The sequence below is a fragment of the Python bivittatus genome, unplaced genomic scaffold, assembly GCF_059951505.1.
Source record: "Python bivittatus isolate LINGU-HERP-01145 unplaced genomic scaffold, Pbiv_v1 ctg000070_np1212, whole genome shotgun sequence".
Lineage (NCBI taxonomy): Eukaryota > Metazoa > Chordata > Lepidosauria > Squamata > Pythonidae > Python > Python bivittatus.
In genome coordinates, this window is record NW_028277034.1 from 51,471,910 (window position 1) to 51,497,745 (window position 25,836).

Genomic DNA, 25,836 nt, shown 5'->3' on the forward strand with positions numbered 1-25,836 from the left:
CTTATTTACCTCCTTTATCCAAGCTGCATTCTTGTTGTATTTTTTTGGGTTGTCCCATAGCTGCGTCCAGAACTGCACTGTTTCTTCTATGTCAGGTGTTGGCTGGTTCATTGCAGTCTCTCCATTGCTGGATTGGCAACAGCTTTTCTTCCAATAGTCCTCCAGCTGCTGGCCCTGGTTGCTCAGCCAACAGCTCTGAGTCCTGTAGCCCACTTGTCACCAGATGTCCAGGAATTAGAACACCTAGCGTGGTCCTTGTTGACCCAGGCGATGACTGATCCAGTATAGGTTTCTGTAAATTATGTCTCACCATATTGTTTATGGAAGAGACACTCTTCGTCTGACTCCTCTGATGAGACCTGTCCAGTATGGTTGAACCTCCGGCATAACTCTCATCCTCCTTGGAGCATGCAAGCCCCACAACCATGTCAAGGTAGTGTCTCACTGGGAGTATAAATTATTATCATTATTATTATTATCAATAATAATTTGGACCTAGTGGAACTGGCTTCCAAGTAGATAAGAATGAGAGTGTGACCATGTCTCAAAAATATAGAAAAGCAGCAAACCAAACTCTGCTTAAGAACAAAAGTAAACTCTGCTTAAGAACAAAAGGAATGTGTGGATAAGAGGAATAGAATTCTCCCCCTGACAGATTTTGTCTATCTCCCTAAGCTTTTCCTCTAAGCTAGGCTCAATTTTGATATCGGATCTTGCGGGAAAAAAATCTGTTTACAGGGGTGTAGATTATTGTATGGTGGAGCTTCTTTCACTTATGCCTTCATTTGCTTTTAAAACTAGTTTTTGACTGACTAGATTTTATCACAAACTGGAGCAGGCCACGAATTAAACATAATAATTCATGTTCTTTGCAGTATTACTTATGCATCACTTAAAAGAACAGTAGCCTTTATAAGTGAATGAGCAAGTAAAATTGTGTTGTGTTACATGGTGTTTGTAACTTGATGTTGCTGGCAATGTTTGCTCACCCTGTTTGGTTACCAATGGTTAGCAAGATTACAGCTGGGTTCACAAATTGTTGGTTTCATAGAATACATGGAATAATAAACTAACCATACATAAGGCAGCTCCTGCCAAAACAGTAGGCGAAAATGTGGTTGGCTGGTTTGTGGCTGTATGTGTGATGTAAATGCAGCCTGTGTGTCATATGCCACTGTTCAGTGTGGAAAGAATGGTAACAAATGAAGCAGCATCTGGCTATGGTTGGAGAATTTCTGTGCCACGCTTCTGGGCAAGAATGCAGAAATTGATAGAATCAGTCTTGACATTATGACAAAAAACTGTAAGCTTTCAGTTCTGTGGATTTACATTTTATAATATAATCGAGTGGCTTTTGTGCATTTCCTTGTTTCCCACTTTACATCAGAAAGGTGTTGCTTCCAAAGATTTTTGTATCTGGGAAAAAGTAAAGCTCAGCCTAATGAAAATATGAAAAATGGACATGATTTTAGTTCTACTTCAGCATCTCATCTGGTACTAATCAGTTCTAACAAATCTAGGTTGGGACTGTGCATTTGTCAACATGTGACTAGTTCTAGTCTTAGTTTAAGAGAAAGTAGTAGGTTTTGAATTCTTTGGGAGGTGTGGGAGCAAGAATAAAGGACTGTTTCTGGAGTGGTTAAAGCAGTTGTATCGTTTTCCAGGTACCCTCAGTATCTTCAAAACCCATTCCCCTCCATTTTCACATGTGTGAGGTGGCTGTGTTTTCACAGACGTATGAAGACAGCCAGGAGCAAGTTCCAAAACAGCTGCATGAACCTGGAAAAAGACATGGTTGTTTTAATTATTCCAAAAGCGATATTCTGAACATGCAGATGTTCCAAAGTACCTCTCAAAGGATTTGCCCAGCTCTAGAAAGTATATGGAAGAGCTATGAATAGGATGTAGTAATATCATGGAGGGAATCTAATCAGTACTGTGAAGTTTGGGGTGGAGGTGTAAACTTACCCCCTGAATTTTGCACTGTTGACTCTTGTTTGCCCTGGAGAACAATATAAAGGACCCTTTATGATACCTATAAAGAAACTTACCTTTGCTTCCAAATTAGGGTTGGCGTACTCTGGGTCCCTTCAATTAAAGAGTGTCATCTATCAGGACCCAGGAAGTGTACCTTCTCTGTCCGAGCACATCTAGAATGAGGCTCCCCCTGAGATCTTTGTGGCTCCCACCTGGGTGGCATTTGGGAAAGCTTTAAGGACCTGGCTGTTCTCCCAGGTCTTGGGTTAGGATAGTTGGGGCCCCTGTTGGATTTGTTTGGGGGTGTGGGTGTTATTAACTGGACTTGCCATTGATTCCTGTACTCTTTTGTACTGTAATGTTATTATATTGTATTTTCTATTTTGTTTGGTTTTATTATATATGACTCAGAGTCAATTTGGAGTAGGGCGGTACCTAAATTGAATAAATTAAATTAGCACCGCATCTGTGTGATCTCATACCATTCCGCAGCTAAGTCCATTTAGAAATATCTTGGCTGTGGTGTATTTGAAACCACAATAAAACTAGTTCCTTCTCTGACATGCAGCTCTTTGGAGAGTGTGAGATGTTTCCCCATTTGCAGGACCTCTTACCGCACCATGCTTCCCAGCTCCCAGCAGGTCTTTCAAGAGGAAAGATGGCTTTGATGACTTTGCTGTCTCCTTTGTGGAAACTGCTCAGACTTTTTTTTTGTTATTGTTTTTTTGTTTGCATACAATGAAACAAACACATGAATCCTGAAGCAAGGACACATGCTTGTTATATTTATTTTATTTCTATTTGTATGAAGTGGAGGTAAGGGGAAATCAGGACCTCTAGCATTATAGGGGTGGAAGGGCGATTAAATTACATTTTTGCTCCTTTTCAGTGTTTGTGTTTGGAACAAAAGTAAAGATGATAGAGGATGGTCTTCATCCAGTTTTTAAAGGGGCTGAGGAGTGAAAACAGAGATGGCATGGAAGCATCCTTAATTTTATTTCACAAAGCACATGAGATGCTTGAGGAAAATTAAGTGGGGAGATGGCTGTAACCTGTCTTGATATCACAGTCAGCTCCCCTGAAACTGCTGTATTTAAAAAACTGGAAGATCCTAAGTCCTCTTCACATCTGGTTATTCCCAGATTTATATCTAGCCTCTCAGTTCTGTTTATGCTTAATTTTCTTGTTCAGTTTGGTGCAGCTAATCATAGTTGTTTAACATTGTAAGCTATACTTGGGAGAAAATGAAACCCAAAAACCCAGAAATGAAAAGAAGATCTGAACATCTATTCTGATGCTAGGCAGCAGCATATAGTAAGGTTAAACAGTCCAGTAGTAACTTTTTAACCAGTTTATTTAATTGGACATTGCTTTCTACAGTTAATTACTGGTCTGAAATGTTATAGTCAGACTCTTGTCATCCTAATTATCATTTTATTTCATCTGTTTTAGAAAAGGTATATTTTGCCTTCAGTAGAATATTTGAGGTGGTTTACAGTAGATATAAAACTATCTTCATCTTAGAACAAAGATAAAGAAGAATGTTTAAATTAATAGAACGTTATGAATAAAATTCTACCGAGGTTTGCTGGAATGTTTGCAAGAATAGAAGAGCAAGGGGCCAAAAGGATCACTTTCCTGGAATAAGATGAGCAATAAGCATAAAAAAACAGATAAAACTGTTTGGAAGATAATCTATTCCTCTTGTTTTTAGTTAACCAGCACCACTCCCCCTCATCCTAGATGTTCTTTAAAAAACCCAAACCATCTCCTTGGACTGAGCCTAGCACCTAATCAGCAACCACTGAAGGTGCTTCAAGATTGGACTGGCCTTTGGAGACAAACTCAGGTCCAGGGGTATGGTTCCTGGACTTGTCAGAACTTCCTTCTGTTGCACAGCAGCATGCCAGTTCTTCATGGGAAGGAAGACTCCCATTTTGTGAGGAAATGTTTACTTTATTGATTTGCCTATTTATCCCGTAGACTACCAAAGTCTCTAAATTCAAGCTTTGAGCCTTCTGTTTTGGCATGCAAGTCAGCTTTAAGATTTTCTTTAAGAAGCGGGGAATGCCAGTGGCTTTGTCTCTTCTGCCAAGCTTAGGAACAGAGTTTATTCACAAGGGACATGGCCAAGGCAAGTGGGCAGGTTTCCCGCACAGTCAGAGCATCTGAATTGACAAGGGTTTAGTCTATGGAGATTCTGCCAGAGAACCTGCTCTGAGTGTAAAGTAAGTGTCGTACAGCTTGATTAAATGCACTGTTGATTCATGCATGCTTTGCAATACAAATAACCATTCTTAGAGGAAAAAGAATCTATTGCATTAGTTAATTTCTTAGACAATCCCACTCCTTCCCATATATTAGATTATGCTGTTCTTGGTTCGCTGTTTCCATTACAGAATTGTCAACATCAGCCTTTGTCATGATTGCAACCCACATTGTCTTTGTAAATATGTCTGCAAATCAGCTGTACCAGGAGACTTGGTTAGAAATAATAATACTTAGTGGAGTTGTGCAGCAGTATAAATTGGAAAGCCAAAAGGTGCTTCAGAGCTTGTGTAAGTGTACACACAATGTCTGCCTATAGCAGTCTTTCTCAAATGTAGCAAGCTGGGGAATTCAGGGAGTTGAAGTCCACACATCATAAAGTTGCCAAATGTGAGAAATGCTGGTCTATAGCTTCTTAAACCAAACATGTCTTTCCCCAGGATTGCACTTTCCCCCATATTCCAAAGCGCCTTTTGCCTTGAGATTTAAAACACTGCACACTGCTAACATTTAATATATGTGGATGTGACATCATCTAGAGTTCACAGTGAATACAATTTCACTTTTATATTAAGACTTCTGCCCTTTGGAAAATTGGATTTAGATTGGAAAGGACATCTTGAATATCCTCAGTAATAGAATTTTGTAGCAAATGAAGTTGTTTTTTCCAAGATAGATAAGCCTTTTTTTGGTCACTAAATTTTGAGGCCTCCAATGTTATCAAATAACAAAGTTACAATAGAGAAGGTGGGTGGAGGTGGTTGGGCATTGAATTTAATGAGGAGAATCAATTTTTTCTTGGATATCTTGTCTTTGTAGTCAAGACAGATGATTCAGCCTGAGGAACACTTCAACCCTTATGTGTTAGCTGTAAGGCTAGAATGATGACACTCCTGTATAAGGTCAGGAGTGTTTTTCAGATATTATATACAGTATTCTGAATAAATTGCCATTTATCATTGATACTTATACAAATTGTCTCCCATTAGGGAGGGGTGGGAGAACAGATCAGGGACTGGGTGAAAAAGGGTGATGCCACAGGAAACCAGTAGAGCCAATTGGATCCATAAGCTTGTTGATATGGAACATGTCATTTTAGGCCACTTTGTGACTGTGCATGAATGCACCCCACATCTGGAAGCAGAATTAGGAGGAAAGTATCATGTCCAGAGCAGAGCATGTAAAGTCATCCATGGGGTGCCATAGCTGTTAGCAGAGGATGACCTACAGGTCGTGGCAGGGAGACATATCCTCTGAAAATGACTTGTGACCTTTTCTCATGTCAGAGCAAGGAAGCTGTGTGGATTTATACTTGGGGGATGTGGAAGGGTGGCAAGGATGCAGCCCCTAGATCTGAGGGGTAAGATGAAGCAGTGTTTCACAGCTCCAGAAGAAATGCTGCAAAATTGTTTTGTTTTCCGCTGGAGGAAGTGCTGAGCTGATAGCTAATCAACTTCCCAGGCCTCATGGAAGCTCCATGGAATTAGTCAGCTTGTGGGAGGATCAGCTGGGAAGCCAAAATAGATTTCAGCTTCCCAACCTTGTTTGAAAACGTGTAGATCCCAAAAAGTGAACCCCCCTGCCCCATTTAATATCTTTTACTCTACCTTGATTTCTAAGATTGTATAAATCCCCAGAGAAAACCTGTTCACTAAATGACACATATTGTAGATGTAGTTAAATGCTACATCTGTTCCTCCTAAACTACATACATATAATTGTCTTCTACCACCTGGGTGGAAATTTGGGGAGCTTAGTCCAACTCAATCTTTTGGGAAGGCTACCTTAGAGCTTTGCCTGTTTTCTACGAGCATTATTTTTAACTTTAGCCATTGCTGAAATGTTCCTTGATAGATATGACTGTTGATGATGATAATGATGATGATGAAGAATAAGAAGAAGACGAAAATGATGTGCCATCAAGTCAGTGTCACCTTTTAGCAATCACATTAGACATTTTCCACAAGGATCTGTCCCTAACGTGCTCCTTCAGGTCTTCCAACTGTAGGTCTTCCAATGGTTACCCCTTGGTTTTCTTAAAGGTATTTTCAGTCAAGGAACAGAGACTGAAATTACAATCCTGCTTCTTATCAAACCTTGTATATGTATTCTGTTGTAGATCCCAACTATCTCATGGCTAATGAACGCATGAATCTGATGAATATGGCGAAACTAAGCATAAAGGGCTTGATCGAATCCGCTCTTAATCTTGGGAGAACCTTGGACTCTGACTATGCACCTCTTCAGCAGTTCTTTGTAGTGATGGAGCACTGCCTTAAACATGGCTTAAAAGGTGGGTGCAGATTGACAGAAGATCTCCTCAGGGGATTATATCCACAGGGTTAAATTGGAATAAACTTATAGATAGGGCAGTATGTGGTTACTTGCTTTTCTTAGGTAAACTACTGTTTAAAGGGATCATTAGTTTTAGATCACGCATTTTCACCAATAAAGTGCATGAAGTGTTTATTTTTCATATCTTGGCAGTGGGCGGGTTTCTGCGTATGGATCTTATTTCCAGGTTTCCCTCAACATACCTTCATATCCAGTGTCCAATACCTGATTTGGAGGTCTACCCCATTAGGATAAGAATCCAAGCCTAAAAAATGTGTCAATGTATTTATTTATGGAATCAACTAAGACTTTTAATGTATACTTTTAAATGGAACAGGACGGGAACATTATTAAATGCATGAGGAAGAACCAAATATGTCCTGATCCCCAAAATGTTTTTGCCTTGGCATTGCCCACTTTTTTGAGTGCAACTAGAATCCCACTGAAAGGATATTTTTGTGTAACTCTTGACCTGAAAACCTTTGCATGCTGTTGTTAATCACTTCCCCCGTTGCTCTGTGGCAAAAGGTAGGAATGAAAATAGCAAAGCAGTCCTCCCTAGGGCATTTGACACACCAAGGCACAGCACTGCAGGCTGCAGCTCTTAAAGCATATAGAGATTGTGCTGACAATATATCCCTCTGCTTTAACTCTTAAAACCCCCCCAGTCCCCTTCCCTGCAAAAAGCTGAGAAGTTTTTGATATCACTGTGTCACCAGACAGAATTGCGCCCCCAGCCCTCAAAGACCTAAGTAATATGTATTTTTAATCCTTTTTTTTTTTTTGCCCTGAATTCTCTGCACAGATACTTGATAGCAGTTAAAACTCTTATCCAGTGAAGTGAGATGGAGTAATCCTGGTCTGTTTTCTCTAAACGTGGTTCCCCAGGAAATAGAGGCATTAAAGCCAAATCCATCCCCCAAAATTATGCTGGCAGATTCCTCAATAAGCAGGTTTTGATGTAGAAAGTCAGGAGAAGGGACATCAGTAACCTCAGAGCTTGCTAGAAAGCCTCTTTAGAGTGTGAGGCAGAGATGTCAGCCAGTAAATCCCTTCATTTCTCAAGTAGAAAACTGGTTGATGTATGTTGGTATGCCTTGCGTGGTTTCAGAGACATCCGTACTCATTTGTATACTGTTGGATTTCTCAATTAATCCACTGTTATTCATTATGGATGCATATATAAAGGTTGGTTTTGTAATAAATGTTGTGATACCAGTGTACTTGCTGAAAATCAGAAAGAGATGGACCAGATGCTCACATGTATGAAAGCAAGAAGTAGCAGAGGGGGAAGAGAAGGTGAGCAGCTTCCTTCTGTGGCATCCAGGTCTGGTGTCCAGCTCTTCCTCTGAAAGGAAAAGGGATGCAAAGCTGAGCAAATAAAAAGATAAATATGAGGAACTCTCTTGATGGATTAAGACACTGTTTCCTTTTAATTTTTTTTAATAGAGTTTATTTATCTTAAGCTTTACAAGATGAAATACACAAAATTGGAAAAAAAAATAAAGGAAAACATGAAAAACAACAAAAGCAAAATAACCAACTTAACAAAAACGGGACAGGGTTAAACAATATATACAGATCACCTATCCATCAAAAATCAAACAATATTTAAATGTTTCTGAATCTAAATGAAACAAAATAAATGATGATTCTCTATTGTTACAAAATGCCATAAAATCTGTGCCAAAGGAGAATATATTTTGTCATTTCTTGATTAGTAGAAGAAACTGCCTTTTCAAAAACAGATAGATTACACATCTCTTGAATCCAATCTGTAATATCAGGGATAAGACTGGTTTTCCAATTTCTCAAAATAATTATCTTAGCAACACCCCAGGCCTGATATAACCATAGCTCCCCCAAAACAGCCAGATTCCAAAGTTTTGGAACATAATTTAACATAACATTAGCAACTTTAACATTAAAAGATTGTCCCATGAATGTACTAATGTATGTTACAATATTATTCCAAAAATATATCAGTGAGGATTAAGAGATTCCTTCCTGGTTTACTGCTTCCCAACAGATCATTGGCCATGCTTCCTGGGAATGATCAGAGTTCTGGTGCACCCATACCTGGGAGGTGTGATTGGGGAAGGCTGGATTAAGATATTGAGGGGCTTTGGAAACATAGTATTTGAATTTCTAATACAATACCACTGTCCCAAACCACTTGAGATGCCAATTCAGATATTAGAAACACAAATGTTTTTCTTTAGCCAAGAAGACCTTTCTGGGCCAAAACAAGTCATTTTGGGGGCCTCTGGAATTGGTAGAGAAGTTTGTCCCTGAAGCTGGAGAAATCACAGCAAGTGTTAAAGATCTGCCAGGGCTGAAGTAAGTGTTGTCTTCTTCTATTCTTTCAACGAGATGCTGGTCAAGCATTTCTCAGAAATTCTGTGGAGCGGTAATTTTATTCACTAGGGACTCGTTCAGGACTCAGATACCAGTCCATAACACCTGCATTTTATGTTTCTGTTATTTGCTCCAGAGGTGTAAGGAGAAAAGTGGAAGGCTGTAATGGCTATGCTTTGCTATTTGTGCATTTTCTTGATGCAATACATGAAGTATTAGATGTACAGTATGTTAGAGTATGTTAGATACTAAAGGATCTTCCTCTGTGGTTGGAGAAAAAGGAGGGCAGGAAAGGATACCCATGCAAGCTGGGTTTGTAAATGAAGCTAAACTAGGTTTAGGAAACCAGATGGTCCCTAAAGACTTTCAGTAAAAACATTCAGAAACCCAGCAAGACCTTCTTGAAGTTTTGGATTATGAGGTTGCTTGCCATTGCTTTAAACAGTGAAACAAACCATAGTTAAGAAGTGTCGATTGGATTGGCCTATCTGGTAAACTGCAGTTAATCTTAACCAGAAACAAAATGTTCTGAAATTCTCGTGGCCGTGCTGTATATTCTTAGTCCTCCAACACAAAATCTGATCTGGCTGCCACATCTCAAAAAAAGAGAAAATCACATTGAACCAGGTAGAGGAAAAAGCAATTAAAGGAGGAGAATAAAGTATTTCTCCAGTAAAGAAAAATGATAATGGTGAGTAAGAGTAATAGATAAGAAAGATATCAAAATTATTCATGATGTGGCAAGAAAATGATTATGAAAGTTTATCTCCTTCCATAGAACTGTAAAATTGTGGTCATTCATAAAAGCCATATGCCAGGAGGCTCAGATCAAACAAAAGGACAAAAACGACTTCATACAGAGCTAGTCAGGCTGTTGGATTTGTTTCTAGACCTATAATGATGGCCATCAAGCTGGGCATCTCTGAAAAGAAGAGTAGACAAGAGTCATTGAGGCTAAGATTGCAAATGGCTATTAGTAATTTTGATTAAACATTATCTCCAGGAGTGGAGGCAATGTATTTAGTTGTATGCAAAAGTTTAGGTGCCCCAGTCAGATGTTACGTTTCAGTGACTCCTTAGAGGAATCAACGTTGGCATAGTTCCTGCATGGTACAAAGTTATGTTGAACTTTGCAACATGCGGGGGTTATGTCAACTTTCATCCTTTTGCAAATTTGAATTAAGAAACGAAAGATCCCCGGCGAACAAAGTTGAGCTTTGCATACAGGCTGCAGGTTGTTTACCTCTTAATTAGAGCTGAAAGCAAAGGAAAATTCTCTGAGCTTAGATTTCATACTGAATTAATTTTAATTAGAAATGATTCCTTCCATGCACTCTCTTCTACACAATGCCTGGAAAAGGAGGAGAGGGAGCAAGTGAAGCTCTGGCATATTTTATCTCTTACAGACAATGTGGAATGGTTTCTCGCCTTGTTTCAGTTTAGATGTTTCCTTGATACGGAACAAGAGGGAAACAAGCAAATTCATTGCTGTGCTCAGCTAGGAAAAGGATTTGAAAATAAAGCAGTACAATACATATTGTAAAAACTACCATGTAAATCTGTGTGTCCCCATCTGAAATATTGTCTGTGATTCTGGCTGCCCCAAGTTAAACCAATTGTGTGGAGGTAAAAAAGAGCAGTTTTTCATAATTTACTTCTGTCTAATTAGGAAAAAAATTCTTTGCCCAATTTTATTGTTTATTTTGTGTGCAGAATCTGGCACTTAGATTACATACCGCCTTATGTGTAACAACATTTATCATTTGCTTTTGGGACTTGGTAGGACCCCCGTGGGGAGAGGGAGAGCCTGGCTTCGTCTGGCGCTAATGCAGAAGAAACTTTCAGAGTACATGAAAGCTTTGATAAACAGAAGGGAAATTCTCAGGTGAGAACTTCGTTTGTCCCTGACTGGAAAGCCTTGGCTTCAGTAAATCAGCTTGCATGACGTAAATCAGTTGGTCTCTTCGAGCAGACTTTTTATACTACGTGTCACTGCATTCAGTGTTCTGAATTTTTTAAGAGGATGAAATCTAAACATTTCTGTTTGGAGACTTGCTAGAATAGCATCATGCACTTAGATTCTTCCTCTCCAATCTGTGAGATACCACCAAGTGAAGTTGAAGGATTGCCACAAACATGTCTTTTGTTTACTTTGATGTAGTAGTAAAACATTTATGCAGTTTCTCTGATGGACATTTGGGGTTCTGTTCAGGGTTCCTCTGAATTCTGAGAGCCCTAACTCCTGTGTCATTCCAGCTGTTAGGTTGAAACATTCTTACCTTGGATAACAGAGTATGAATTCTAGCTTGCATAATGGAGTTCCCATAAAACATGTCCAAGGTAAAAGAATGCATATAGAACTCTTCTTCAGGCCCTGCTGCTCAGTGTGGCTGGGAAATGAGGATTGTGCCTACCTAGAGGGCAAGACCCCTTGTGGCCCATTGCCCAATGTAGGTTTCATGCCTTGTGTCTTCACGTGAATGATTGAAAAGTGATAGATGTAGGGTTTCTGCCATAGAAACTTCCTTCCAAGATGAAGTGGCAGAAGAGCTTATTTAATTGTGAGTTTAGAAAGCACAGAATCGAGAGTATGCAAGTACCAGGGCTGCTCTGCTGGGTATGGACTTCTCATGACCTCAGAAGGTTTGGCTGGTTGGTTGGTTGATTTATCTGTCAATCAATCAATCAGTCAATCACATTTATATAGCCCCTCATCTCACACAAACTGACTCTAGGTGGCGAACAACAAGGCTAAGGACAAGTAAACTATATGTGGGTCTTCGTAGCCAAATCATCTATACCTGTATAGAACGTGTGTGTAAAAGCACCTGCCATGATGTAACAAATTGTATTTCAATGTGTTTTGCAGTGAATTTTATGAACCAAATGCCCTAATGATGGAGGAAGAAGGTGCTATAATTGCTGGACTTTTAGTGGGCCTAAATGTCATTGATGCAAATTTTTGCATGAAGGGTGAAGACTTGGATTCTCAGGTGCTGGATCTTTAGTTTACATATAATTGAGGATGATATGCTGTCTCTTGAGTTACTGTAGCTTGTAGATACAGTTAGCCTTCTTGCATTTTGGCTGTTTAATGTTGGCTGTGCGAAATCAAATGTCACTTCACTAAACTCTGAAGACAGATTCTGCCTCTTTTTTAAACGAAAACATTGAGATGTTCTCAGTTGGAGGAACCAAGAATCTAGAGGACTACTGATTTGATTTGCACATTCTAATTTTGCTGTACAGATGTTTGCCTTCAATCAAATGCTAACTACTGCTCATGGAGCTTTTCTAAACAGTTGTATGTTGTATGTCCTTTAGAACAAACATTCTCCTTCCCTCTTAGTTCCTACCAGGTGTATTTTAAGTCAAAATGCTTTTTTCTTTAAATTCATGTTTATTGAGAATTTTACAAAAAGTAGAAGACAAATCTAAAGAAAAAGAGAAGAAAGAAGAAAAATGTGCAAGAAAAGAAAAAAAGAAAGAAAACTGAAGTTATGAAATATGACTTCCATCTTTCTCTTCAACATATATTGACAAACCCATCGTTTCCCCCCCTTATCTCTTCAACACCTTATTTAATTTTCATATTTTCAGTCTTTAAATCCATAAATCATCATTTCACTTTTTCTTCTTTTAGCAAAAAGTCCATAAAAGGTTTCCAGTCTTTTAAAAAGCACTTCTTGTTTTCTTCCTGACCAAACAAGTCAGTTGCCATTTCTGCTAATTTGAACAGTTTTACGATCCATTCCTCCATTGTATGAACTTCAGTATTCTTCCATTTTTGTGCATATAGTAATCTTGCTGCTGTTACCATATGCAAAATTAATCATCGTGAATCTTTTCTAATTTAGTATCCATAAGTCCCAATAAATAAGTTCTGGTATCTGCAATATTAAACTTTAAAAATTTTTGTATCATTGTATGATACAAAAGGTCTTTGGCTTTTTCACAAGTCCACCATGCATAGTAAAATGTCCCTTCATGTTTTTCAACATTATTTTAAACCAAAATGTTATTTCAGTTTCTTTCCTTCATTTTCCTTGAAGCAAAGGGACAAGTAACAACAGAAGAAATGTTCAAAATCTGAATGAAATTGTGTTAAATAAATAAATAAAAACTCTCATATTAAAGAATAAAACCGTTAGTACAGGGGAAAAACTTCCCTTTGATTAAAAAAAAATCTCATCCTTTTTGTTCTTTTCTTTTATTGAGCAACTATTTATTTATTTATTTATTTATTTATTTATTTATCGCATTTATATAGCTGCCCATCACTCTGGATGGCATACACAATAAAACAATCCAAATGAATAAATACCAATTAAAAATACAATTAAAATAAATTAAAAAGATAACAAAATGGCAAATAAAGCATCCATTTTATGTGGAAATAACAGCAGTTCTCGGAGATACACTTTAAAGAAAACTTGCAGAGTTTATTCCTGGACTTTTAGGCAATTGGAGATGTAGAGGCACGATAAATGATTGAAGATAGTAAGTTAGGGATGTAGAACTGATTTCAGAGACAGTGGCAGACTTCTGAAGTGACTCTTCTTTCCAGGTATAGTACACTCTACTATGAGGAAGATGACCTTGACAGAGATGTGCAAAATCCATTACTAGGGGTGACAAGGGGAGAAACTTATTTTAAGTCCAGAACAGTGAGGTAACATTTGGAAGTGACTCAGGCAGACACCTCCCTAATTCACTGAACTCTAAGGAGGAGGAGGAGGTCCAGTGCAATCAGACTTGCAAGATTCTGTGATTATAACCCATCTCAATAAAAGTTGGTTTAGCCTTCCTGTAGAGTTGATTTCCTCGTCTGGTCTGCCTAATGGGGCTGACATCAATCTTGCGAGTCTGATTGTACCATGTACCTGATTACTGAACATGCCTTAGATCAGTGTTTCTCCACCTCAGCAACTTTAAGATGTGTGGACTTCAACTTCAGAATTCCCCCAGCCATCATGGCTGGCTGGGGAATTCTGGAAGTTGAAGTCCACACATCTTAAAGTTGCTGAGGTGGAGAAACACTGCCGTAGATGAATCACACACTTAATAAGTTACAGTATAAGAAAAATAATGTGAAAGAAAAGTGTATGAGTGTCAGACATGACATATTACTACTTCTCTTGTAGGTTGGAGTTATTGATTTTTCAATGTACTTGAAGGATGGCAATAGCAGTAAAGGCAGTGAAGGGTAAGTCCTTTTATTCCTATCCAGAATCTGTATTTTAGATGGTTGTGTGAAGCTCTGTTGTAGGAGAACTTTGACAATTTTACTGCTTTGTTCTTTTCTGTTAACTGTCACCCTAGCCTGCAATGCCAGATTTAACACAACGTTGTAATAATTTCTGGAAATACTTTAACTAGTGAAATGGTTTGTGAAGAAAAAAAGACATGAAAACTTTAAAATGCTAATAGTGATACCAGTATGAGCCAGTTTAGTGTAATGGTGGAAGGCATTAGGCTAGAAACTAGGAGACCAGGAGTTCCAGCTCTGCCTTAGATGCGAAGCCACCAGGGTGAATGTGGACCAGTCCCTTTCTCTCAGCCCTAGGAAGAAGGTGGCAAGGACAAACCACTTCTGAAAATGTTGCCAAGAAAACTGCAGGGACCTGTCCAGGCAGTTGTCAGGAGTCAACACTGAATCGAAGGCACAAAAAATATATATACAGGTAGTCCTTGCTTAGTGACCACTCATTCAGCAACCGTTCAAAGTTACAACAGTGCTGAACAAGGAGACTTACGACCGGTTCTTGAAGTTGCAGCCATTACAACATCCCCTCAGTCACATGATTGTGATTCAGGCGCTTGGCAACTGGCACGCAGTTACGACAGTTGCAGCATCTTATGGTCATGTGATCACCATTTGCCGCCTTCAATGCCAGCTTCCAACAAGCAAAGTCAATGGGGGAGCCGGCAGGAAGTCGCAAGTCATCGTCACGTGATGATGCACTTAACAAATGCTGCTGGAACTGCCATCATAAGTTGGCACAATCATGATTTTTCACTTTACGACTGTGTCACTTAGCGATGGAGTTGTCAGTCCCAATTATGGTAATTAACTGAGGACTACCTGTAGTAGGTTTGAAGTTCTGTGATACAGATGTAGTTACTTGGCTTACAAAAAGACTCCTGGTACTGTTTGGAGCAGCAGTGAATTAAATATGAAATTTTAATTAAGTTAATTTTTCTTATTGGTAATCTCTCCTGTCACTTTAACCATGCAAACAAACCTTCAAACATGGAAGCCATATTGAAAGCCTTCTCAACCAGGACTGTAATTCACACTATTTCTTGCTAAAAGGGTCTGGCTGGGCATTACATGTGATGTTGCTGAACACTTCTGGAGGCAACTGAGTTGAAGAAGCCTAGTTTGGCTTAGAGTTAATTATGTGTTTTACCTTTCTATCATCTCAGCACCCATTTTTATAGATTCATTTTCATCTCTGTGTAAAGCAGCCTCTGGAGCAGGGGTGTGTGTGTGTGAGAAAAAGTCAAGATGGCAGCTGGGACCACTGATCATCATGTGTAAAGGGGGTGGGATGTCTTCTTGTCATCACCATCTTGACTTTTTTGACCTCCCCTGCAGACAGCCTGGCTCTGGAGGCTGAATGCTGACTTGCCAATTCAGACATTATGCCAGTCTATAATTATGACGAACAGTAATTTGCAAGCCTTTTCACGTTACGTGAAATTCTTTTCAAACCATCATTTATTTATTTATTATTCTAGGATAATTGGTTTTTATTGTATGTCAGTTCAGACCATACTAGACCTTAAAAATCTTAATTGTAGTTTAATGTATGATTGGCAAACAACTGTCAGTTGAATTGATGAACTTTATTTTGTTATGTCAGAAAGAAGTTGATGTCTGCTCTTTTAGGGGCCAAGTAATTATCCGTGCATTAGTTACTAACTTTTTCATGAATGCAATAAACAAATTCTTCTTCCTTATTGCTTTGCTCGGCAGTATTGCTTAATATTGCTTTATGTACATCGTTAATATTCACTGTGTCCCATTTTCAGTGATGGTCAAATTACTGCAATTCTGGACCAGAAAAATTATGTAGAAGAGCTCAATAGACATTTAAGGTAAAGAGGTAAATCTTCTGTAGAAAATTCGGTCAATTAGTGTTGAATTCTTAAGTTTCATATAGTTACTACGTGTCTTTTTATTTGACAGTGCTACAGTCAACAACCTGCAGGCAAAGGTTGATGCTTTGGAAAAATCCAACACTAAACTTACTGAGGAGGTAGGTAGAAATGAAAGAAATGTGTTATTTTTCCTGTGTAGGATAAAATTAAAAGAGACATCATTCAGGCTTTAGGTACATTACGATACATAAATAAATTAGATCACTTATAATTAACTAATATCCCAGTCTGGTTCATGCATACCCCATAGTAGATTCCAAATGCAAGAGGTGCTAGATGAATTAACATTATGGAATGGAAATATATCTGGCCTAGAGTACAGATGTCTAACAGAGAGTTACTGCTGTTGTGGAATCGTGCAAAAGGTGACACTAACAAACTACAGATGGGTCTGGATTACAAATTGGGAAGTTTCTATTATCTTGCAAGAAAGCAACATAGTTTTGCTGAGGGTGTGCCTCCTAGGTGGGCATTTTATGGAGTATGGGCTAGAAGAATATTGAAAAGAAAATAATATAAGGAACTGTAGGTGGACTTGCAGCCCCCAACCCCCAAATTGTTTGAAAGTGTCAGCAGTGGTAGATTTTCTTTCATTTGTATTCTTGTGGTTAATGCAGCTTGCTGTTGCAAACAACAGAATTATAACACTGCAAGAAGAAATGGAGCGAGTCAAGGAGGAGAGTTCATATATTTTGGAATCCAACCGAAAGGTCAGTATGTATGTGTGTATTACATCCAGCAATTGGGGACGGATTGGTTTTTCCATTCTCTTGTGCTTCTGTAATATGGCTCATTTGATAAGACCTCTTTATTCTTGATCACCTTCACTCTTCTGCTTTCTGCTTGTGTTTTGCATTGCAGGTGGTCCTTGCTTAACGACAGTAATTGGAACCAGAATTTCTGTTGCTAAGTGATGTGACTGTAAAGCACAATGTCATATGACTGCACCGCTTAGCGATGGCAGTTCCTGTAGTCCCCAGTTATGGTCGTTAAGTGAATCACTGCAGGTCATTAAGTGAAGAACTCACGTGACTGCAGCTTCTAACTTCCTGCTGGCTTCCCCATTGACTTGCTTGTGAGAGGCTGGCAGGGAAGGTTGCAAATCGTGATCACGTGACCACAGGACACTGTAATGGTCGGAAATCCAGGCTGGTTGCTAAGCGCCCAGATTGCAATTAGGTGACTGTGGGAGTGCTGTGACGGCCAGAACTATGAGGACTGGTGGTTAAATACCACTCGTTCAGTGCCATCATAAGTTTGAACGGTTGCTGAACGAGTGGTCATTAACCAAGGACCACCTGTAATACATTCCAGGTGATTTGTGTGTTCCTGTGTTAGGATGTATAATATCTTCTCAAGGTTGTTTGGCTATTAGGATTCTCCATCTCTCAAAGAAGGAGGATAACAACCCTAACACTGTGGCCTGATTGGGGTTGGTGGCTCTGTAGGTGGAGTCCACTGGATCCAATCCCATTCCTTTCCCACTTTGTCTGCCCTACAAGTGATTCTGGGTGGGGCAGGGTAACAAATGAAACAGTACAGAAGCTGGATGTTATACCTGGAGAGTCCTTATGGAGTTGAGCAGCTTTCTAAACTTGACAAACACATGTATAAACTAGAAATAATAGTTTTTGGTGTTAACTGACAGGATTGTGGCATTTTTGCAACATGCTCCCTCCCCAGCCAGTACATTGTATTGTGGAGAATGGTGGTTAACTCTGTGCTTAGAAGAGACAGCACTAGCATTTAATCTGTGTCATCTCTGTTGATAATAACCTTTCTATTCTCTTTGCTTTACTGACGTCTTGATCGATTACAGGTAAATAAGCAGGATCGAACTGCAGACGGACATGCCCTTACTGAAGCGAGGAAACAATTAAAAGAGGAAACACAATTAAGACTGGTAAGGTGGATAGCAGGTGTAGAGAAGCTATGGCAGAATTACAACTCCTTGTAGGCCCATCCCAGCATGGCCAGTGGAGAGGGATTCTGGGATTTGGAATTCAGCAACATCACAAAGATCGCTGTTTCCACTCCCCTTACATCAGAAAGTGTGAACTGCTTGGAAAGTGACCTGATTTATTAAGGAGTGAGGTTTTTTACATGCCAGATTCCACTACGTCAGATTTAAATATTGTTCTGATGCCCCTGAATGTTCACGCCATAATACCTTTTGTACTAGTTAATGTTGGAAAAGACATGCTCTGACTTCCTCTGTGGCAGGCTAACCTTCCTCTCCTAGAGTCATCATTGAAAATTAATGTCTTATTCCATATCCTGGAGGAATGGACACTATAGCGCTCTACTCAACCCTACCCTTTCTTGAATCATAGCCATTTCTTATGGGGGCAGAGTCTTTCAAACATTCGCTCTGCCATAGCATGTCTATATGTGTGTGCATGGTTTAGGATGTGGAAAAAGAACTTGAAATGCAGATTGGAATGAGACAGGAGATGGAGCTGGCTATGAAGATGCTGGAAAAAGATGTTTGCGAGAAGCAAGATGCACTTGTGGTGCTCAGACAGCAACTGGATGATCTCAGGGCCCTAAAACTTGAACTTTCTTTCAAGCTGCAGGTAAACCAGCAGGGATGGGTTGATGGCAGGCTCTGCCTCTCTTCCTCCTAGCCTTCATTTGGGAAAAATGGAGGGCTTGGACATGGGAGAATAAGATTGCTCGGTTATGAAGCTTGCCACGACACTGTGGCTTTTTACTCATTTCTCTTGGTTGGTGTGGTTAAAGAATATGGTCTTACTGAATCTTTGGGACATGGTTGCTGTAGGAAAGCTTTCACAATGAGAATGCTTTAAAGTAGGACAACTGACCAGGTAACTCTTCTGTGGAGCAATTTTCAAAGTGTGAGAATAGCTAGAAGAAACTCTGCATTCCTTTTGCAATTTGTCCATGCAGGGCTGGTCCAAATGTGAAGTAAACTCTCCCTTTACGCTGGGTTGAAAAGAGAGGGAGGGGTTGTGCTTGCTGTCTCCCTTACCTTTTGTAAATTCCACTCTCTCCCTCCTCACTAGAAGAAACAAAACTTGAGGTGTTTCTCATGCACCTTAGATTGTTTCATTCTGTCATCTAAAACACAAATATTACTAATTGCACATTTTCCAAAATAATCTTCGGTCATGTTAAAGATTTGATTGGATTTGATGGTCTAAAGCAGTGTTTCTCAACCTCAGCAACTTTAAGATGGGTGGATTTCAACTCCCAGAATTCTGGGAGTTGAAGTCCACCCATCTTAAGACTGCTGAGGTTGAGAAACACTGGTTTAAAGGGACCTCTCCAGTTCTACGGAGATGAGAAGTTACTTTTGAACAATCAGTGGAATGTGCACAGCATCTAAAGGAAAAATAAAGATCCGCCATCCATATAAATATAAGTAATTGTTGCTTATGCAAACCAGCAATTTGCAAGAATGTGTATCTTATTTATTAACTATTAAAGCCATGTTTATCAGGAGACTATACAATTGTTCCCCTATTCCTGTACCTTTTGAGATTTTAAACGTTTTTGCAGGATAAATGTCTTTTCTCCTGCTACACTGCTGATGTGTATATTAGCCTTTGCCAGCCTTCCATGCCAGCTGGCGTGGGAATTATAGGGCCTGTAGACCAACACATTTGGAGGCATTAAATTGGAGGAGATACAGTAATGCAAAATATATTCATGCAAAATATTTTGCACATGATGGTCTTTGCACAAATATTAACCATAACCTCAGAATCTTTAAGGGTTAGTAAGGATAGTTGTTGTTCCTTTTGTTATTTTAGAGTTCAGACCTGGGAATGAAACAGAAGAGTGAATTGAATAGCCGCTTGGAGGAGAAGACCAGTCAAATGGCTGCCACAATTAAACTGCTTGAACAGAGGTAAACTTAGAGCCAGCTTATTCAAGCAAGCTATAATTGTGATTTATATTCATTCCTTCTTGGGCTATATGAAAATAGAATTTAAGTTGTTTAAACTTGCATCTTGCAAGGGCCAATCTCTTACAATGAGTCTGCTGCAGAAAAGTCCGGGAATATTGGCCTGCTTGTTATATAATAGCACTCGTACAGCTTCAGGCCAGCCTTCTCCCAGAATTCCAAACCACCAAAGATTCATACCACCTGCTTGTATGTAGACCATCTTTTGGGTTCTGCAACACTCCATACCACCTTTAGGTGGCAGCAAAGAGCTGGACCTTTTTTTGTACCTCTTTGTTGCCATCTATGGGTATCCATATATTTGCATCCCAGATATGACATCTCCATTTTTCCCAGAGAAGGAGAAATTCTGCAGCATTTCTCAAGGGAGGGATTCCCCCGTAAGCAGGAACAATTGCATTGCTACTGAAAAAGCCCTGTAAGAGGAATTCTGTCCTGATTCTTCACCTGGGGTTTAACAGAGATTTCAGAAGCATCTGCAGACCCTTGGAAAGCCAATAGTAGAATGACAGTCAGGACATTAATGTACACACCCCTTAACCACTCTGTAACTAAATAGATGTGAGTCCACCAGACTCTACCTCTGAGAATGTCATCAGAATCCTCTTCCCCTCTGAAAGAACATTCAAAAGGAAATTGTCTTTCAGAAAAGTGAATGTACAAAGAAATACAATTATACAAAATTTCTCCACCTAACGTTAAAAGGAGAACATTTCCACAAGTGTTCTTAAGTGAGGCTAAAGCATTCTGACCAGAGGCAGCCATGTTCTCTATTCATACAGGGCATCAGGGCTCTTGTGTTACTCAAAACATTTCTACCCTTCCGAACGCGCCAGCACAATAGTTCCTAAAATTCTCAGCTATTGCCTGTCAGCATCTGTCTGTTTGAAGACACATGGGTAGTTCTAATAAAAAAATTAATCCCCTCAAACTGACCACCTCCAGACAGGCTAAGGCTAAGGCTAAGCTAGTCTGAGCTGTTCTGATTGAATGGGAGTATTTAAAGGGAAGCACTGTGAATAAATCTAGGACAGCTATTACTTGCCAATTACAAAGGTAAAATTCTGAGTTCTTCATTTCACTATCCCAGAATAATCAAGCACAAGTATATTCCTCTTAATTTTGTGTGCACAGTAGAGGTTTGGCAACATGGATTGAAAATTTAATGTAAAATTGGAAAAGTCAGAATTTAACTGTATGTTCTCCATTTGTTAATAGACTGAAATCTAGTTGATGTAATGTGCTATGTCATGGTTGCATAAATGGTTGCATACGTCACCATTAGTTGGCATCACACACTGTGGCAGGCCATAACCATTGTTTGCAAGCCATGATGGTTGGGTTGCATGACATGCTAAGTTCAACTAATATCTCACATTGTGGCTTAATGAGATGATTGAATTGAACCAAATAAATTAAATGCTAGCATTCTGAGGAAAGATCCGACAATAAGGGGCTCCGAAACATATACATCATCACTGAACTTTGAAAATATGTAACTTTATTTGAGATACGTGTTACTGTGCCTTGCTCTTATGAAATGAAGATCAAGAGTTTAAGTTGTACTAAAGTTGTGCTTATTTAAAGTATTGTAATATACAGCCACTGATATTTGTTCAATTAACTGGCATTTTCTTTTACTGCATATTTTCTCTACTCCAACCCCCATTTTCCACATATCATTTTTATTTCCTTTTTTCCTATAGCGAAAAGGATTTGGTGAAACAGGCAAAAACCTTAAATAGCGCAGCAAACAAATTAATTCAGAAGCCCCACTAGACATTTTAATTTTTGCAGCTGGTCACATCACAACTCTGACATCTCAGCTCCGTTACGAGTGAAGAGCAAAATGAAATTGAGAATTTAGATGTCAGAATTACATGTTGTCACCTAAAGTTGACGTGGAATTTGGTGGGAATTTTTTAAAAAAGGTTTTACTTGGAAATAGAAAAATTAACTTCTAGCTTTCCTTTCCCCAATTAATGCTTAAACTTTATTAAACTACAAGCAATTTGATCAGTGAATACTCCAGAAAGAAAATAGATAAAACAAGATTTGTGGCCATGTACATGCAATTGTATACTGCACATTTTTTCTTAGTCTTTACAACATAATAGAAAATTGTAGCAATGTCCCTGCCTCGCCCCAAATGTTTCAAAGAAAGCAGATAGTTCTCTGTTTCCCTGTTGTGAAGCAGATGGAAGAAATAGAGAGAGAAAAGTTGGGAGCCTGCAGGAAACCATGATTTTGTAGATTTTGTGTTTCCACTTGATCATAAGCAGGAGAGACACACATCATGGTTAGAACTTGCTTTTAGGAGCGTTTGGCCATTATTAACCAAAGGCTTGTCTGCACTGAACACTTTTCCACCTGAGCCTTGCTCAGAGTTTTTTGTAAATTGAAAGTGCATCTGAGATGTGAGGGCTGCACAGCAATCTTCTAAGGGATATTCCCGTTCCCAGATGCTGTTCTTAAAATCACCCCAATTGAAGCAGGATGAGAACTTGTCTCTCGCTTGAGAGAGCAGAGCAAACTACACTTCTGTCTGGACTCACTCTGCTCCTTGCATTTTTCACTCTCTTCAGCTTGCAGTTGAGAACAATTGCATTGTTCCACTCTATTTTCCGAGAATTTCCTTTTAAGGCTACCTGCCAATTCATCTGATGAACGACCCCTTTGTTTGACATAGCTGCCAGTGGATGGGTATTAAGGAATACCCATCAGAAGAACCCAGAGTTAAGACAATGCAAATCATGCAAATTCTCATTGCTCAACGTTGTGACAGGAATTTTGCAGGACAAGGACAAGCTAAGATAATAAGCCAGCGCAGGCCACTTTCATAATGGGGGAAATAATTTATTCATCCCCTTTAGGTTACATGGATGCAGAATCTAGCTGTTAGCTATTTTTTAATTGGTAAACCCTTCTTTCCCTTTGCATTGCCTTCTACCTCTGCCTTTTCTCCCTAAAAGATAGTGATTCTCATTTCCTGATGGACTTTTATGATACGTGCGTGTTCCCTTCCCTTCCTCTTTTAGGAAAGACTGAATAATTGTTTCTTTCATGTATAAAAGGGATAAACAGAAACTGGTAGTGTTTTAATGCTGATGACTCCTTGACTAAGAACAACTACAGCATACAATAATTTGGCCATTGTTTAAAGCTGCCTTTTGCCGCGGTTAACATTTGATTCTGAGTGATCTGTATCAAACAAGGGATTTGCTAGGAGTTGTAGTGAAAGATCATCTAAGCCTTAGAAAGTTTAGTAAGACACCATGCTGCAACTCAACAATGTGTTTTTTCTTTTCCTATTTCTGATGAAATCAAAGGTGGTTCTAAGATGTCACAGTGCTAGATCTTAAAGAGATCTCAGTGTATAGATAATTATCAACATTTCTCAGACTATCCAAACTATTTTTTTCTATCTTAAATAGTCTGTTCTTCTTCAACCAAGTACCCCCCAGATGTGTGGGGCTACATTTTCCAGCATTCCTAGGCAGTACGGCTTTGGACTATATTGATCGAGGATCTGGGGAAGTGTAAACCTAGGATATGTCCATGTGTGATGGGTGTGTGTGAGAGAGATTAAAAAATTGTGTTCCTTTTAGTTCCCAATAGGATTGAAATAGTTTCATCCTATATAAATCACCTTTACTGTGTCCAGGCAAAATGGGGAAATGGGAAAAAAGATGGGAATAAAAAATAATAGCCTGATTTTAAAATCTATATGGCTGTAAAATCTCATTCACTTCATAGCTTATAAATCTGTCTGACAACACCAGTCAGATTTACTTATTTATTTATTTTCCTGAACCTTGAAAAATGGCATTTTGGGATGGCACGTTTAATTCCTATCCAAAAGTTTTAGTATTTTCATTACAATATCTAAATGGCATATAGTTAATGTTGTGAGAATGCCCTAGAATTACAATCTGAGTTTTCAAAAAACCCACACTCCTCATGTACATTTTGAGGAATCACCCTCAACATTTTGGGAGAGAGGGGAATTGTCCCTTTCCCAAATAGGGTAGGTGAAGTTCCTTTGGGTCAAACTCAACTCTGGTTGACTTCATGGTCATGACCATCTGGCTATTTTGGCAGCATTGTGGAAGTGTTTCCACTTGTCTTCTTCTGGGGTATTTATAGCCTTGAAGTTTACAGCCCTGATATTTTCTGGTAGTTTCCCATCCATGTTACAACCAGATCTGACTCTGCTAAGCTTTCCAAGATTAGCCTAGGTTGGTGCCTAGCCTATTACTCAAGTAGGCTGCTTTCACATTTCACAGTCCCATCTATTTAAAATATCCTTTGAAATCATGCTTTGCACCCAGGAAAAATGTAGTAGTCACCTCTGAGAAATTAGGTTGTTGCTTGTGGGCTGTCAGGCTTCACCCAATAGGCAGGACTGAAACCACTTAACTCATAAAACATCCAAGAGCTTTGGATAAGTGAATTTTATTGAAGAAAGTTAGAAGCTATGCTTGCAGAATTTCAGCAATTGCTGTGTTGCAAGAACAGGCCTTAGATAGAGAAACAACATTCAACTCCTTCTATATCTCTTTATCCTTCCTGCCCTTTTGTGTAGGCCAGTGTTTCTCAAGCTTGGTGGTTTGAAGATGTGTGGACTTCAACTCCCAGAATTCTGGGAGTTGAAGTCCACACATCTTCAAGCCACCAAGCTTGAGAAACACCGATGTAGACTGTCCTATTTTCCTCTCTCTTTGGCTTTTGCAACATATTGTGAATTACTCCCAGGTTGTTCATCCCTCACTGTGTGAGGGAGGACTCTCACAAGGGCCTTGGATCCTCCTTGATTCCAGTGGGTGCAGAGAATATTACCTTTGCAGAATTTCCCTAGAGTGGAATTCATCCCACTGGTGCCTCTCACCCTTGGGACGAAGGGCTGACTAAGTGCAAGCTTTGATAGCCAGTGGGCACCTCTCCACCCCCCTCACCAATGCTGCAAATTCCTCTGCAGCTGCCAACCGAACCTTAATGAAAGCCCAGTTTGAATGTACAGGTGGCCCCATCGTACAGGTCTCTCTGTTTTCCACCCGGAGATACTTTTGAAAAATTCCCTCTGTGTATTTTGAAGTAATACATCACAGATGGTGCCACGTGACCGACTGAATCCTTGAGCCTGTGTGGAAAGGCAGGCATAATCCATACTTTGGCAGAGCAATTTATTCTACCTGACCACCCTCCAGTTAATCCTTCATCCTAAGTATTTGCCCCCTGGTTGGTGGATTCAAGTAGCCAAAATCAGTTTCTGTGTTGTGATAGTATACTTCCCCCCCTTCTCCTTGTTGAGCAGCATCTGAAATAGTCTGGGAACCCTGATGAACCACCCACAACTTTGTATTCGATCCGGAACCCTGCGTGCTTCACCTGATGTAACGGTTGTGGATGGGGCTAGATAAATGCACTAATATCCTAGGTATCCCACGATGCAAGTTCCAGTTACTTGTATAAAGCTGCAGTGTAACATAATAAAGAACCCACAAAGACCTTTCACATACTCTGTACTTGAGATTTGCTTTGACTATGGATAAAAGTGATGTTTTATGTTTATCATCTAATGACTGTAAACTGTAGTAATAGAATAAAAAAATGGAAAAGAGAAGCTCCTTCTGCCTGGTTCACCTCACCCATTTTGGTCTTTCTTTAGATTCGTTTCTGTCCCTGCCCTTCTTCTCGTTCCCACACTTATCCCTCCATCTCCCATTAAGCTTTTTGTTTTTATTTGTTTATTGTTTCAACTCAGTCTTCCTCCCCACCATGGCTTTTGTTTTTTATCACAA

General features: G+C 39.4%; 1 protein-coding gene across 5 annotated transcripts in view; it reads left to right on the top strand.

Moving 5' to 3' along the window:
* Positions 1–25,836, top strand: part of RUFY3 (RUN and FYVE domain containing 3) — a 52,723-nt gene that overhangs the window by 19,733 nt on the left and 7,154 nt on the right. For 3 of the 5 annotated variants that reach the window (XR_015794642.1, XM_088133168.1, XM_088133169.1), the window contains 11 exons: positions 6,365–6,538; positions 8,802–8,919; positions 10,721–10,822; positions 11,807–11,930; positions 14,082–14,143; positions 15,976–16,041; positions 16,133–16,202; positions 16,722–16,814; positions 17,924–18,007; positions 18,513–18,680; positions 19,881–19,978. Coding sequence is in view for 4 of the 5 variants with exons in the window: in XM_088133168.1 (XP_087989294.1) it covers positions 6,365–6,538; positions 8,802–8,919; positions 10,721–10,822; positions 11,807–11,930; positions 14,082–14,143; positions 15,976–16,041; positions 16,133–16,202; positions 16,722–16,814; positions 17,924–18,007; positions 18,513–18,680; positions 19,881–19,978 (1,159 nt within the window). In the remaining variant the exon portion in view is untranslated. Of the gene's footprint in view, positions 1–6,364; positions 6,539–8,801; positions 8,920–10,720; positions 10,823–11,806; positions 11,931–14,081; positions 14,144–15,975; positions 16,042–16,132; positions 16,203–16,721; positions 16,815–17,923; positions 18,008–18,512; positions 18,681–19,880; positions 19,979–21,741; positions 25,832–25,836 lie in introns of those variants that run through there. The other 2 variants (XM_088133170.1, XM_007441782.3) reach the window with 1 other exon arrangement.